Below are 15,588 nucleotides of genomic sequence, written 5' to 3'. Positions count from 1 at the left end.
CAATGTTAACACTTACTCTACATAAAATATGAACAAAATTTTTATTATAAATTTGAGATGATGGGTGTATTTAACTTAATTAGTATCCAAACTTCATTTTTTATTGTAACTTAGGTTGTGTTTGATTTTCAGTTTGGAAGTCCGTTTGAAGTATCACACATTTTAATACCCCAAACGATGAAAGAAACTATAAACTTCCGTTAGGTGAATCACTTTTAAACTGAAAATCAAAGACAGACTTACTTTCCAACCATTTTCTGCTATCAATCCTGTTACTATATGTTATTGCTTAAAAAAAATGAAGGTGCCATTAACCTGATGAGAGTTACTGATAAGAAATATCGCGAGAATTTCACATTGCTTCTTATCGTCTCTCTCTCGCTCGACACTTCTCCAACCTTTGTACAGTTGTATTGTGTCTCTCCCCGAGGTTAAGGTCTTGCTTTCCCATTCTACCACACACACACACACACCACAGTGCTTCTTCACCTCTCTCTCTCTCTGCATTGTCTTCTCTTCTCTGTAACACAACCTAAGCTTCTTCTTGTAACTTGGATTCACTCCAACGGTCACTTTTGGAGGTAAACATGCTGCTACCTTTCATTTGCCTCCTTTTTCTTCTCTGCTGCAACTCTCTTGCACCTCTTGTGACTTCTCTCAATGCTGAAGGCTATGTCCTTTTAACATTCAAGCACTCCATCACTGACCCACAAGGCTCTATGAGTAACTGGAACTCTTCTGATGACAACCCATGTTCATGGAATGGGATTACATGCAAGGACCAAACAGTTATGTCAATTAGTATCCCAAATAGGAAACTCTATGGTTCTCTTCCTTCTACTCTAGGATCTCTTCCTCAGCTCCGACATGTCAACTTCAGGAACAACAAGCTCTTTGGAAACTTGCCTCTGCAGCTCTTTCAAGCTCAGGGACTACAAAGTCTAGTGCTTTATGGCAATTCCTTTTCTGGGTCTGTTCCAAATGAGATTCACAAGCTCAGGTACCTTCAAACTCTAGATTTGTCTCAAAATTTCCTTAATGGGTCATTGCCTGCTGAAATTGTGCAGTGTAAGAGACTCAAAACCCTTGTTCTCAGTAGAAACAATTTCACTGGGACTCTGCCAGATGGATTTGGTGCTAATTTGGTTTCTCTTGAAAAACTAGACCTTTCTTTCAATCAATTTAATGGTTCAATTCCTAGTGATATGGGAAATCTGTCAAGACTTCAAGGAACTGTTGATTTGTCTCATAATCATTTTAGTGGTTCAATTCCAGCTAGCCTTGGCAATCTACCTGAGAAGGTTTACATTGATCTTACTTACAATAGTTTAACTGGTCCAGTGCCCCAAAGTGGTGCTTTGATGAATAGAGGACCAACTGCTTTTATTGGTAATCCTGGTCTATGTGGACCTCCTTTGAAGAATCCATGTGGTTCTGATACTGCTGCTGCTAGTTCACCTTCCTCATTTCCATTTCTTCCTCATGACAATCCACCTCAGGATGCTGGTAATGGTTCTAGGATAAGTGAGAAAAATAAAGGGCTAAGTAAGGGTGCTGTGGCTGGCATTGTTGTGGGTGATTTGATTGGAATTTGCCTTTTAGGTTTGCTGTTCTCCTACTTTTACTCAAGGGTTTGTGGTTGTAACCAGAATCAGGAAGAGAGTGGTGTTAAAAGGGAAAGGAAAAGAAGGAAAGAGTGCTTGTGCTTCACAATGGATGAATCTGAGGTGGCCCTATCTGATCATGTTGAGCAAGATGATCTTGTCCCATTAGATAACCAAGTGGACTTTGATTTGGATGAGCTTCTTAAGGCTTCAGCTTTTGTTTTGGGTAAGAGTGGAATAGGGATTATGTACAGGGTGGTGCTTGAAGATGGGGTTGCTTTGGCTGTGAGAAGATTAGGGGAAGGAGGTTCTCAAAGGTTCAAAGAGTTTCAAACAGAAGTAGAAGCTATAGGGAAGTTAAGGCATCCAAATATTGTAACTTTAAGAGCCTATTACTGGTCTGTTGATGAAAAGCTTCTCATATATGACTATATACCTAATGGAAGCCTTGCTACAGCAATTCATGGTAAGTTTCATTTTGGTTAATCCTTTTCGGCTTTTCATATTTGGTTTGCAGTCAGAGTAATCCTACATTCACGCAGTTATGAAATCTGAGTCGTTCGATTAAGATCCGTCGGCTCACGTATTTCTTCTAAATCTGACACAGAGATAACCTTAAAATTTGAGTCGTGTGTCTTAAACGAATGACTTAGATTCCTTGACAGCGTGAATTTAGGAATTCCATGAGTGTATGGAATTCAAATTTCATCCTTTTCTTTCCTCCCCTTGTGGACAATTGCTAATCTTTTAGTCTAACACTTTGTTCATTTGACTGTGTTTGGTTCCATTTTATGTGTTCAGGGAAGGCTGGACTTGTTGCATTTATCCCAATATCTTGGTCCTACCGATTGAAAATCATGAAAGGAACTGCAAAAGGGTTGGCCTATCTGCATGAATTCAGTCCTAAGAAGTATGTCCATGGAGATCTCAAGCCAAGTAACATACTTCTTGGACATAACATGACAGCCCACATTTCCGATTTTGGACTCGGGCGCCTTGCGGATATCGCTGGAGGTTCCCCAACCTTGCAATCCAACCGAGTCGCCGCAGAGAAGCTACACGAAAGACAAAACAGCTTGTCCACCGAAGTCGCAACTAACATGTTGGGAAACGGTTATCAGGCACCAGAAGCACTGAAAATGGTGAAGCCATCACAGAAGTGGGATGTTTATTCATACGGTGTGATTCTGTTAGAAATGATCACGGGACGATTACCAGTTGTCCAAGTGGGTATCTCAGAAATGGACCTTGTGCAGTGGATTCAGTTCTGCATTGAGGATAAGAAGCCACTCTCAGACGTATTAGACCCGTACTTGGCTGAAGAAGAAGCAGATAAGGAGGAAGAGGTAATTGCAGTTTTGAAGATTGCTATGGCTTGTGTCAATAGCAGCCCTGAAAAGAGACCTTCAATGAGGCACGTGCTTGATGCTCTTGATAGATTGTCCATTTCCTCTGATTGAGAAATTACATGGAGTTGTGAATTATGATTCCAGCTCATTTGTGAAACTTGTTCACTGATTTTTTATCAGCTTAAAGAATTTTCCTGGCGTTGATTCCAAAATGTATGAACATGTCACAAGTTTTTGCTGATTAATTAGACTTCTTATGCAATTATTATAAAGTGGACGAGGGACACTAGTATTATTTAAGAAGTCGTTGGAGTTGGGATGCACAAACCATGTGGAGCAAAAATTACTGTGTGTCGTTTGTAATGGGCTGCTAGTAACTGATCTCATTATTATTCTGGCTTTGAAAGAGACAACATTTCTCCCACTGTGTTTCACGAGGTTTGTCATGCACTTAATTTAATGCCAATGCTGAAATATTTAGAATAGAAACTTTGGTATCACGCTTGTGTTAACTTTGTGTTTAGTGACTTGGCTATGTATGGTTAAAACTCAATTACATATTCACAGTGTGACATGATTAATCGTGCTTGCTGTACAAGTTTATCTTCGTAGCATTTAGTAAGTAGGTTGTTAATGTAATGCAACACTCTGGCATTCTGTTAGTGTGTTGCAAAGACACCAAAGTCACCAAAGTCCTTGATTCAAAGTTAGAAGTGAAACATATGGACTACTAATATCACTTTTCAATTTTTCATGAAGGACTTGTTTTTGCTGTCTAAAATACCCAGTACACTGTAAAAGACTGAATGCACCAAGTTTTACACTCAGATAACTTAGCATAAAGTCATCAAAACACATTAGGTGTATGATGAACAGGAAACAAAGCCTGCATTCTTTCTTGCAATCCTTAAGCGTTTCACACATTCCACAAACTCTCTGCATCCAAAAACAATAAAGTTATAATTATTGTTCAATTATTAGAAAATTGAAAAAAAGGGACCACCTATAATAGAATGTAGAAAATCGGCTTGTCAAAAGGTATGAATGCAGCAAAGGGACCTACTTCCATGGGACATCACCAACATGCCTCCAATTATCTTCTCTGTCCTTGTAGAACAATGAATACTCTGATTCAGATTGAAACAATCCTAACCCAGAAAGGGATTGGCTTCCTGAATGGTACAAACAGTTAAAAATATGTTACAAACAAATAAATATTTTTATATTTACAATATATCATGAGCCAACTACCCCAAAAACTTAAACTATTGTGTGAAGACACATGAATGATTTTGTATTATACTTCTATCACAATATAAAAGTGTGTTTTTTACTCTACTTACCAAACATGTCTTCTAATTGGATTGCTAGACTTGAGTACCCTCCATGATCAAGGACACAAATTTTCCTACCAATGGTAACTCCATCCATGTTTACCTTCACATAAGCCCATCTCTCATTGCTCTGGACTCCCTCTAACTCTTCATCATGGACAGATCTAGAATGCATTGTGCTTGAATTCTTGAGATGTAGATCAGAGTGAGGCCAATCCATAAGGTCATCATCATACACTGAATCCAAACATAATTTCATTAAATTATACATGGAAGCAACTCTATCTCAAGAGGAAAATTAAATAAATTCTTACTTTTTCATGTTACTACTTGAACCTGAATTAGTTGTTCAGTTCTATATATGTTGATTATGTTAAACTGATATATCTCAGAGAAATCATCTATCTAGACTGTTTATCTACTTTGACCTTACTTTTGTGTGAGAACATGGGGGTACTGTTTTTGCTCAAGAGAACATACTAAAGTTATTCCACATGACTGAACATGATTGTTTAAAAATCTGACAAAATGGTGCGTGAAAAATAAGAGAAAGAGTTGAAAATTTGAAAGAATGATGAACTCATACAGTTGCCAGAAGAATGATAAGCTTCATGTTGAACAGTTCCAAGACTAAGACCCAGATCAATAATGCCATCATCTTGTTTGTCTTGGTAGAAAACTGAGTGAAAAGTTGAAGAGTTCAAAAGAAAGCTTGAAGTGTTTGAATCCATAGGAATGAATATGATGCCTTATTAATTGATGGCCTTAAAAAACTGCTCAAGGGTCTATTTGTAATGACAAATTTGAGTATCTAAATAGGATGTCCAAGAGCACATGGAAGACAAGGAAGCCTCCTCCATTATCAATCATTAGATGCATAAAGCTTATCTTCTGGTTACTGTCAACATGGAACACATGGTAAAAACAAAACACCACAAGAACAAGGGATGGCCAAATTGATCCTAACAGAAAGTTATTCAGGATTCTGCTTCCTCACATTGCTACAAAATGCTCAGACCCTTGTTATGACTATGTTCCATTGTGATAGTGACCCAATGGAAAATACTATATGAGTATTCAACTGCCTGAACCAACATATAAAATTCATTTAGAGTAAGAAATGGTTGGCTAATTATACAGGATAAGTTTACCCTTCTGGTCGGGCTGCACATTTGTCATAGCAGAATTTCTTTTTATTTTTTATTTTTTTTAAGATTGCCTTTTTTCTTTAATTTTCCACCAACTAAAGATCTCATGGAAATAATATTTGAATGTTTTTCCGTTTCCAATCTTCTTTTTTTGTTTTTTTTAGCATTAGTATTTTTTATTAAAAAAAAGCATCGTTATGATATAAATTAGAGCATGCATAAATGATTTTATATTGTGAATACATGGTTAAAATAGAAAAAATATGGTCTATGTTTTAAATGACTATATCTATGATATTTAATTAATTTGGTAAGATCTTTTTTTTATTTTTTGTTGTTAATAATATTTGTTCTCTTTTATTTAGATTTTTATTTGATTTAGATTTTGTTATAAGAGGAGAAATAATCTGTTTTAGTTGATTGGTAGACCATAGAGAGAGAGAGAGAGTGTGAAGACTCTTTAGTCTTTATTATCCATACACACGCGACTCAACCATCTGAAATTAGGATTAGGGTTTGTGTTGGTATCCTCCTCTCTGATTCGAATCGAAGCAAAATCAATCAGAATTCAGATCAACAACAATGGCGATGGATCTCCAAAAATCAAAATCAAATTCAATCGACGCTGTTTTGAGCTTCACAAAACATGTATTATCTAAAGAAGAATATCAGGAGAAGAACCTTGTCTTCTCGCCCTTGTCTCTGTACGCTGCTCTTAGCGTCATGGCCGCCGGTGCAGATGGCCTCACACTCGACGAGCTTCTTTCATTCCTCCGATTTGACTCCGTCGACCATCTCACCACCTTCTTCTCTCAGGTCCTCTCCCCTGTGTTGTTCTCCGACGACCATCTCTCTTTTGCTAATGGAATGTGGGTTGATCAATCACTTTCCATTTTCCATTCTTTTAAACAACTTGTCTCCACTCATTACAAGGCCACTCTAGCTTCACTTGATTTTAAGACTCAGGTACATACTAACACTTGTTTTTCTAATTGCTATCAAATTCAATTCAATAATATTAGTTAATTTTTATGTGGTTGGTTTTAAAGGGTAATGGAGTGCTCCCTGAAGTGAATTCATGGGTTGAAAAAGAGACTAATGGCCATATTACACACCTGCTTCCTCCCGAAGCAGTAAACAACTTAACTAGACTTATATTTGCAAATGCACTGCGCTTCAAGGGTACGTGGAAACACAAGTTTGATGGTAAAACAATGCGATTAGCTTTTTACCTCCTTAATGATACCTCTGTCCAAGTTCCCTTCATGACAAGCAAGAAGAAGACGCAGTATATTAGAGCTTTTGATGGTTTCAAAATCCTCCGTCTTCCTTATAAACAAGGTAGAGATAGAAAACGTCGCTTCTCCATGTGCTTTTTTCTTCCAGATGCAACAGATGGACTTCCAGCTTTAATTCAAAAGCTGTCTTCAGAATCTGCTTTCTTCAAAGGCAAGCTTCCTCGCCGAAAAGTGCGAGTAGGTGACTTCAAAATTCCAAAATTCACTATTCCTTTTACTTTTGAAGCTTCAAATATGCTGGAGGAGGTTGGAGTGGTTTCACCTTTCTCTCCTTGCCATGCGGATTTTACCAAAATGGTCGAGGTCAATTCTACTTTAGATAAATTACACGTGCAAAACATATTTCAGAAAGTTACTATTCAAGTCAGTGAAGTAGGCTCTGAAGCAACAGTCGCTACCACTTTCATTGGACGGAAGGCAACAGGTGGTTCCCTGTCGTCTTGTCCGGCTATAAACTTTGTAGCTGACCACCCTTTCCTCTTCTTAATCCGAGAAGATTTCACCGGAACAATCCTTTTCATTGGGCAGGTTCTCCATCCTCACGGGTAAGCTTAGCAATCTCAATATCTGATTGAATGTTGTGATTTGTTCTGTTGGTGATTTCCTTTATTATTCTGTAATGGAACAGTTTAAAACTGCCCAAGGACTAATTATAATAGTATCTGTGTATGTTCTGTTTTGCTCATTACTACATTACATTGTGGAAGTGTTACTGTTGGCACAAGTACAAATTTCTCAACTGTCATTAAATTGAAAAAAAATATGTATTCACTTTGTAGCTGACCACTCTCTTTCTTTCCTCTTCTTGATTAGCCGCGGAACCGGGTGGCCAAGAGCTCAATAGCAGCTACGCCGGTCAAGGTTAGCAATCTCAATATATGATTGTATTTTGTGATTAAGACTGCTCATGGTTTTCTTTGTTGTCCTATAATGGAATAGTTTGAAACAGTGGAAGGACTAGTTATAGTCCTTTTGTAGAGTCTTAGTTTGTTCTTTTAAAGCAATTTGATTGAACCAATCTTTCTTAGTGAGCTTTGTAGTGTTTGGCTCATTACTATACGTTTTTTTTTTAATTTGTTACTGTTACAATTGAAATAAATAGAAGTTTCTCCTTTGGCATTAATTATGAGATTTGTAACAACAAATTTTTGGTTTTGCATGATGTTATCTTTTTAACTTATGTCATTTGTTCTATTAAAAGTTAAAACTGCTATCCAATAATAGGAATATAAATTTAGAAGCTGAGTGAGTGGAGTTTAGGTGGTTTCTGGTTGGTGCAGCTGAGTTTTGCAATTTAGAAGCTGGAAATTTTGACAAAAGTACTTACACACACTTTTCTGCCACAAATTATGCAGAGATTGATTAATAAAACACTTATTTGAAATGCTTTTAGCGATTCAATAACTTGCATAGAAGTCTTTAGGCTTGAGCTTCAAATTTTTTATAATATTAGTCCTGGAGCTTATCTCAACTGAGTATCAGCAATGTGACAATAAATAAAGGTATAAGGCTGAGTCTTGTATAAATATCTGTTTGGGTTATCTGCATTGCATATATGATAGGATTGCCACTTTTCAAGGGAACAGCGATCTGGTCGGGTCCCAACATCCCACACCCCTCTGCTCTATCAAGGAAAAGTACACTTGGTGGTTGATATTCATTAGACATACACATTTACAACCCGCAGAATACTTTGTATGTCTAGTGACTCTCACAAAGTATGTCTAGCAATCATTATTGATTACAAATCAAAAAGAGAGAAACATATGTAGTTTACTGTGGTTTCTCAATTACAATAGGTCAAAAGTAAGTGTTTGTATCCACTTTTTGTCCTCTCAGAATCACTTCTCCACAGATAAAGGTACTTCTAGTAGCTTCGTTCTAAATTACCTTTCCCCTAAACGTGAAAAGTCTACTGTGTTTCCAAGTATATACTAATTTGAACATTCATCCCAACAGATCTTATAAACTTGAGAAAAACTATTCTCTAGATAAGAAAGCATTCCTAGATCAAATAAAAATGGAAGCATTTGGTAAACAGGTCTTTCATACTAGTATATATAATATATGTAACTATGTAAGACACCTCAGTATTTCAAAAGTATGCACGACTCGAAATTTGGAGGTTAGTTAGCAAAATTATATTTGGCACATTAACTTGTTGAGCAGTGAGCACTAATCTTCAGATGTAACAGTTGCTTTTAATAAAACCAAGGATTGATTTACATAATTCCTGAGGTGTCAGTATCAGCAATAGAGGGATGTGAGCGTAAATGTGGATGATGAACCCATTATTGAGATTTCTAGATGTCACTATTTCATCTTCTTGCTATTGACCCATTGATCTAGCCAACACATGTTTCTTCTGATGAGGACAATGTGTCTGTTTCAACTTGGAAACATATTTCAACTAAATTTGCCGACTAAGGTGTAAACTAAATCAGACCTAAAGGGACATAAATAAATGCACTAGAGAAAATGGAACCCTATGGAGGATTTTAGTCTTACTAAAGTATTATATCATAATAAAACAAATCAACTACTCACGTCACAGAAACATCATCATCATTCTCAATCTGCCGACTTTCTGAATGGTTTGTGGTTTCATCATCATTCTCAATAATACCGCAAATCAGTATCTCGCACTTCTCTTGACTTTTTCCAAAAATATTTTTCGTCACCTAGTTAACTACTGGATGATCATTATCGGTTAAACTGATCAATGATGATATCTTCAGATCCCTTAGTAAATTGTTTAATTCAATTTAACAAATTGTAGAATGATACCCTGGGTCAAAATCCTAGTTAACTACCAAACTAGTACAAGTATGTTTGGATGCCCGATTGGTAACACTGCAAAATATCAACAGACATCAACACTCACTTCAAAACAAAAAGTGAACGGTACCCTTCTTATGCATTAAGATAACTTTCACGTTACACAACTGGTATCCAAACACATTGGAGGGATCAAAGAAACCCCATGCCACTCCACACCTGACAAACAAAGGAAACATAAACTATTCTTTACCTTTCCCTAAAACAAGAGCAGTAGCCATGCCGCCTAGCTTTTGTAAGTGTACAAATACAACCATCAAGTAAAAAGGGAAGGTCATCTAGACTGGAAGCAAGAGACTCAACTATACAAAGAGCATCCATGTACAGGTACGCCCCAGAGGAGTCTTAACAAGCACAAGTTGCTCAACACACAATCTAGAATCTTAGACAGGTTATGATCAAAGTACGAGTACTATGTATGAAATTCTGTACATAAATCTTACAGCAGTTCAGCAGCAATGCTGAAAATAATTATTCTTACAAGCTCCCAAACTGTAATTCCTATCACTATCCTTTACTCCTTTGCCGTAATTCAGAATCCTACCTTTTAATTCACTGCTATGGGTAGGAAACAGTGTGAAAACGTCATACTCCAATACATAAAAGCTCTGATCAATTCTTTCAAATTTTCTGCATTATATAATGTACCCAATAAAATAACCAGATAAAAACCTTGTGAGTATCATCAACAGCCACGGGTCAGTGATGCAAAAGATCTAATGAGATGTACAAAATGCAATATGAAAAAGGATCTCATACCTGTTGGGATTAATGTAGTTATCAAGCATGACCAAAAGAATGGATTTGATGAAAATTGATGGCGCGTATATCATTTATCGTGACAATTAAGAAACTCAATTATACAGGGATACACCTGCTCCACTGCCTGCACTTAAAAGGATAGAAAAACATCACAAAGAAAGCAGCACTAAGCCTAAAAGCTATAGACAATTTATTCGAGTCTAAAAAATCCTTAGTACAAGAGAAACAAGCAATGCTTGTGTAAGAGAACTAAAAAACAATTTATTCAAACATGAAACTAACAGTAGCAACCGAGGGAGTAAGAAAATACCAGTCTTCCTCCAACCAAATCATAATGAGCATAATGTGGGCCTTCGGGTTCCCCAAAAACTTTGTACGTAACCAGATGCTCAGGAATCAATTTAATGGTGTCTGCTCATAGCAAACCATTATGAACAATAGAACATTCACTTCTTGAAACAGCACAAAAGGAAAATAAAATATCAACATCTAGGATTGAAAAACACCTTCCACGGCTTCAGGTGGGCAAATCAGATCCTGGTCTCCAGCTATAGCTAAGATAGGGACATTGCCTTTGTGTAGATGGTCCTTGTAAAAAAAGGTCCCATCCCTGTTACATAAACCACGCTCTCGAAATGCTGTTGTGAGCTGTATGAGTAGTTTTGCAGGTATGGTACCTACCAGTGGTAATTGTGTTATATGAAGGTATTGATTAGTCAATATATAATTAGCTTAATCAAAGAATAAAAGTTTATGTGCACTGCTATACCAAATACAAATCCTATTTCCGTCTAAACAAGTTTTTAATACCAGATATCCTATCTGCCATAGTAGCAAAACTTACAATATCTAGAAAGTGCAACTAGCAGGATTGCACAGCTACTGAAATTTAATGAAACCATTTAAATCACCATTTATTTTCATCTTTAGCATGCTGGAATGAGGCCACAGGGATAGCACACAATTCTTAACATCTTTAAAAATGAAGCCATGGGGATAGTTACTTTTAAATTTTTAATTACCCAGTGAGCATTAGAAAGAAGGGCATGTTAAACAAAAGTTCTGATAAGAATCCAAAATAACTAGTATGTGAAATACTGAAATCCAACTGCTTAGCCCAAGAAGTATGTATTTCACAAGATTGGGCACTAATAAAATGCATAAGAAAGGATCTATCATTTACTTTTTCTTAAAAGAATAGTAAAGGCCAGGGAATAATTCAACATTTGCTAGATAGAATTAATCCAATAGTCAAGCTGTTGGCTCCAGATCCTTTAAACTCATCAAGGGTGCTTTAGAAATGAATTAAATTTAAATAAGTACTAAGGGGAATAGTCAATAGTTTGCAACTTTACAATGATATATTTGTCAAATGATAACTCGGTTTAGCACATGAATAATTTTTACATTTCTTTAGGATAGAACTTACAAAAGTTGTTAAAGACCAGCCTTTTCAATAAATGAGGTTCCATCATGCCCTCAGCTGAAATCAAAGTATTTAACCATGATAATGCATATGGTGGACGAGATGAAAGAGGATAAGCTGCTGCTAAAATTGCCCCTAAAGGAACAACAGGGACATTCAGAGCCTGTGCAGGATCTGCCTGTTTAACAATGACTGAATTTAGTACCTTAGCAGATATATGGCGAGTTAACCTCTAAATCTATGTAGGAAGTAACCAAAAACAGCTGAAACCAACCACTTACAAGCGGTGTGAGTAATTTAAGAGATGATTTGGATGATGTGTAGTCCAGAGATGATGCTAGTGTAACTACAGCAGCCAGTCTGGATTCCTTACCTTCAAAACCTTGCATTACATGATAACAAATGCTAACTAAATACCTTACATATTTGTTTTGTACATGTCTAAGCAGATCAAATACACGTCTTTCAATATGCAAAAGGGCCACGCTACTTGCGAACCAAGATATACATTTTCATGCTTACTAGTAAGTAGCAACACGTTATTATGTATTATTGATACTTTTGTTAAGATGCTATCACAGCTAAAAGTTAAAGACGCAGAATAGCAAGGATTATGGTCAAACAGAAGAGATATAAGTTGTTTGGAGTAGCATCATTCATGTAAAAAGATAATCAAGCTAAAGTTACCAGCTGCACGTAGATATAAGGAAGATTAAATCCTACTTCCATTATGAATTTTAATAAACAAACTCAAAGTCTCAAAGTCACATGTTTGACAAATTTGTATTCTCTCATGCAGAAGACAAATCATGTGAAGACTTTTAAAATATATGTAATATAACATTATCCTTGACTTGATCCTATGCTATATCAAAATATGGATTGAATCTCAGAAACATAGTTGTTTCTGTTTCAGACAATTTAAATGTCAATCAGGAAAGTTCCAGTTGGGTTCAGAAATTGATATAGATTATTATTGGTGACTCAACTGCAAGGGTGGAGAAAACTTTAATATGCCACACAAGAAGGAGAATAAATTAGATAGAAGGTAGTCTAATATTTAACATTGAGGAACACAAAAAAGCCTATATAGGTCAAACTATCAAGGCAATTCCAATTCAAAATACCAAGCCTTGACTCACCATTAAAGAATGATTGGACATTATAATTTAGACCAAAATAAATGTCAAACAACAGAGTTAAAAAATAAGGATTTGATAACAAATAAAAGCTAAATGGTTAATGGTCAACTGGCACTGCCAGAAGCTGGAAACTTACCAAAACGTGATAGCATTGAATAAAGCAATATACCACCCATGGAGTGTCCAATTGCAAGTAACTTTCCATCTTTCGGCTTGCTTTCTTTCATTATGTATTCTATCTGTATTGGTAAACCAAAAAGTCATAAAGATATATGCAGCCAGAGAAAATTTACTGTAAACAACAGAAAAAATGAAGGTATTGCAAATGATATAATAGTTCAATAATGTCAAAAAATTAATCGTGAATGTATGGCTTTCCAACATCATAAGATGTCATCTCACCGCAGCAGGAACATCTTCTTCCAAGTAATGATCAAAGTCCCAATCGTACTTCACCATCAAGTCAAGTTGCTTCTGAAAATCTTCTATGGTAGAAGTAAAGCGAGCTTGTAGATCAAATAATGGAGGAGAAACAGATCGCTGACCTTCCTCAATAATATCTACTAGCTTTTCACTTAGGTCAGTTATTTGACTAGTAATACCAGAGTTTTGTCTTGTTTCCAACAAAGTTGTAATCTTTCCCCTTATCTCATTGAATTGTTCGTATAATGGAGAATCCACCAAAAGTTTTGAAATCTGATCAAGTAGTTTGGTAAACATGACCTTTGATTGACTTTCACTGAGAAACCCAGAGACTCTTTCTGACAAACGTAGAAAAGTCTCAGACAACCTTGCCACCAACTTCGATTCATCCCAAACAGTAGCTAACCTAGTTAGTTCTCCGGTGACAGCCACATTCTCAGTTTCTATTCCTTTTGAGACAGAAATGTCAAGTTCAGATGCTGTAGAAGAAATACCACTCAATTCATTTTTTGAAGGCACAGCTCCATTGGTTGCACTTTCTGAAGCAGCAGCCTCCATCTTCTGAGAAATTGCTTGTGCCGACTGTTCAATATCTTTGGAATTTGAACTCTGAAGACTCAACCCAGCCCCTCGTACTTCTAGAATCCAAGTTTCGAATCCCCGACCAGACATGTATCGAGCAAATGATGACTGCAGTATATATCATGTGTTAGTGGGAAGCCTGATACATAAAACCAGAAAAGAAAAAACGTAATAATCAAGAAAATACAACTAACCAGCTATGATTAGGCAGACGATGCCATTTACTCAAACATCGGTTACTTGCATAAAGTAATACAGAGGAAACATTAAGTTTTAACCATGACTATGTTGATTATTATGGAGGAAAGCAAAACATAGAGTCAAAATATATATCTTCAGTGCATTCTTTAAGGGAAGAGTCACTCGAAATTTTGCTACCAAACAGCCATTTAAAATAGTACATGAGTGTCAAAACTCAAAAGCCTCTGAATCCTAAGTTACTAAACATTGCCATAAAAGATCTTACCATAATTCCTAATGCTAAAGAAAGATGTTAGGGTGTGAAAAACAAGGATAAAAAGATGGATATTGATAAAAATAAGTCATGACATCAATTCAGAGATATGATTTATTTGATCGACATACCCATGAGACTCGCATACACTGAATCATCTAATTAATCAATTTGACACACCAAGAATTTTTTCTAAGGTTCATGGCTGCCCACTGAACCTCATAACAAGTTTCCTGGCATAAGCAAATCATCTTCCAAAGAACAGTAAAATACAGGCACTGCAAAGGACAACTATATGCAGAGCAGAAACACAGACAAAAAGATTACCTCAGGGGAAAGGTCATATCCAACTGCATTGGTCCCCACTCCTGATAAGAGCAGCAGAGGGTGATTCCTGGGAGGGGCCTGTGAAATAAGTATTGTATTACATGATGAAGAATAAGTCTTGACATGTTCATATCCTTTATTTACATTCTATAAAGAAACTTGTATTTGTATAAATACAGGCATTAAAATGGAAGAGTTGAAGACCTGAGGATTGGGGTGGTAGCGCCAGAGAGCGAGTCTCCAATCGGAACTGGAGTGGGAGACATAGTGGAGCTCATCGGCGGTGCAAATGGAGGGCTTATCGTTGACGGTGGTGGAGAAGGCTCTGAGGCGGAAGGAAGCGGTGGCGCGTGGGAGAGAGCGGAAGGTTGAAGAAGAGACTCTGCAGAGAGAAGAGAGAGCATCGTATTGGATGGAAACAGCCATTATTGGAAGAATGGAACACCGACAGTGTCGTTGAATTCGCTGGCTTTTTCAACTTTACTTTTCTTTCTTTCGTTGTTGGATGCTAATCTAAATCCACTGCTGCTTATGACTCGGTCTTAATTCTTTATGGCGGTTCACACCGTGGCATAATACTTTATCCACAATTCATGAAGCCACAAAAAAAAACTTGGTATGTTCATTTTTTAAAAGCCAAGAAAAAATAATCGACCAAAAACAAAAGGCAAGAAAATCATATATTGTTTCCATTTCTTAATTAATTATTAATAGTAAAAAATGTTTGAAAGAAAAAAAAAGATGTCTAAAAAAAATTTAACATTTGGTAGATATGGTGGTTGTTGCGGTTAGTACTAACAAGTCCTTAAGCCCTGCGGGAAATGGTGACGACTTTTGTGGTGGTGGTAATGGTGGTGATGGTGGTTGAGGCAAACTCATTTATCCACCATACTACAAGATT

General features: G+C 36.6%; 4 protein-coding genes across 10 annotated transcripts; 2 read left to right on the top strand and 2 right to left on the bottom strand.

Annotated features, from left to right (window-relative positions):
- Nucleotides 1-319: 319 nt before the first annotated feature.
- LOC130717033 (receptor protein kinase-like protein ZAR1) lies at nt 320-3,225 on the top strand. The gene is made up of 2 exons (XM_057567119.1): nt 320-2,070; nt 2,406-3,225. Exons 1-2 carry the CDS (start codon nt 588-590, stop codon nt 3,062-3,064), a joined length of 2,142 nt encoding a protein of 713 aa, XP_057423102.1. The 5' UTR covers nt 320-587; the 3' UTR covers nt 3,065-3,225.
- A 347-nt stretch (nt 3,226-3,572) lies between these two features.
- LOC130717036 (auxin-responsive protein IAA32-like) lies at nt 3,573-5,242 on the bottom strand. The gene is made up of 4 exons (XM_057567128.1): nt 4,874-5,242; nt 4,297-4,524; nt 4,017-4,125; nt 3,573-3,889 (listed from the first exon to the last, which is right to left on the bottom strand). The coding sequence occupies exons 1-4, from the start codon at nt 5,016-5,018 to the stop codon at nt 3,811-3,813; spliced, it is 561 nt and encodes a 186-aa protein (XP_057423111.1). The 5' UTR covers nt 5,019-5,242; the 3' UTR covers nt 3,573-3,810.
- Nucleotides 5,243-5,855: 613 nt separating this feature from the next.
- Nucleotides 5,856-15,000, top strand: LOC130717035 (serpin-ZX-like). Of its 5 annotated transcripts, none has more exons than XM_057567125.1 (4): nt 5,856-6,401; nt 6,485-7,278; nt 7,547-7,594; nt 14,867-15,000. In XM_057567125.1, exons 1-3 carry the CDS (start codon nt 6,018-6,020, stop codon nt 7,575-7,577), a joined length of 1,209 nt encoding a protein of 402 aa, XP_057423108.1. In that variant the 5' UTR covers nt 5,856-6,017; the 3' UTR covers nt 7,578-7,594; nt 14,867-15,000. The 5 variants fall into 5 exon arrangements, with proteins under 5 accessions (XP_057423108.1, XP_057423107.1, XP_057423110.1 ...); XM_057567124.1 differs by lacking the exon at nt 14,867-15,000 and adding an exon at nt 8,320-8,619; XM_057567127.1 differs by lacking the exon at nt 14,867-15,000 and adding an exon at nt 8,313-8,619.
- LOC130717034 (uncharacterized) lies at nt 9,618-15,226 on the bottom strand. 3 transcript variants are annotated; one of them, XM_057567121.1, is made up of 10 exons: nt 14,892-15,226; nt 14,688-14,765; nt 13,304-14,014; nt 13,038-13,140; nt 12,041-12,132; nt 11,763-11,937; nt 10,840-11,010; nt 10,644-10,744; nt 10,331-10,457; nt 9,618-10,201 (listed from the first exon to the last, which is right to left on the bottom strand). In XM_057567121.1, exons 1-9 carry the CDS (start codon nt 15,111-15,113, stop codon nt 10,401-10,403), a joined length of 1,710 nt encoding a protein of 569 aa, XP_057423104.1. In that variant the 5' UTR covers nt 15,114-15,226; the 3' UTR covers nt 9,618-10,201; nt 10,331-10,400. The 3 variants fall into 3 exon arrangements, with proteins under 3 accessions (XP_057423104.1, XP_057423103.1, XP_057423105.1); XM_057567120.1 differs by having other exon boundaries at nt 12,041-12,141; nt 14,892-15,225; XM_057567122.1 differs by lacking the exon at nt 14,892-15,226 and having other exon boundaries at nt 12,041-12,141; nt 13,304-14,045; nt 14,688-14,752.
- Between the last annotated feature and the right edge of the window lie 362 nt (nt 15,227-15,588).

This window comes from Lotus japonicus, chromosome 5 (genome assembly GCF_012489685.1).
Source record: "Lotus japonicus ecotype B-129 chromosome 5, LjGifu_v1.2".
NCBI classification, from domain to species: Eukaryota; Viridiplantae; Streptophyta; class Magnoliopsida; order Fabales; family Fabaceae; genus Lotus; species Lotus japonicus.
This window is presented reverse-complemented; position numbering and strand designations above follow the sequence as displayed.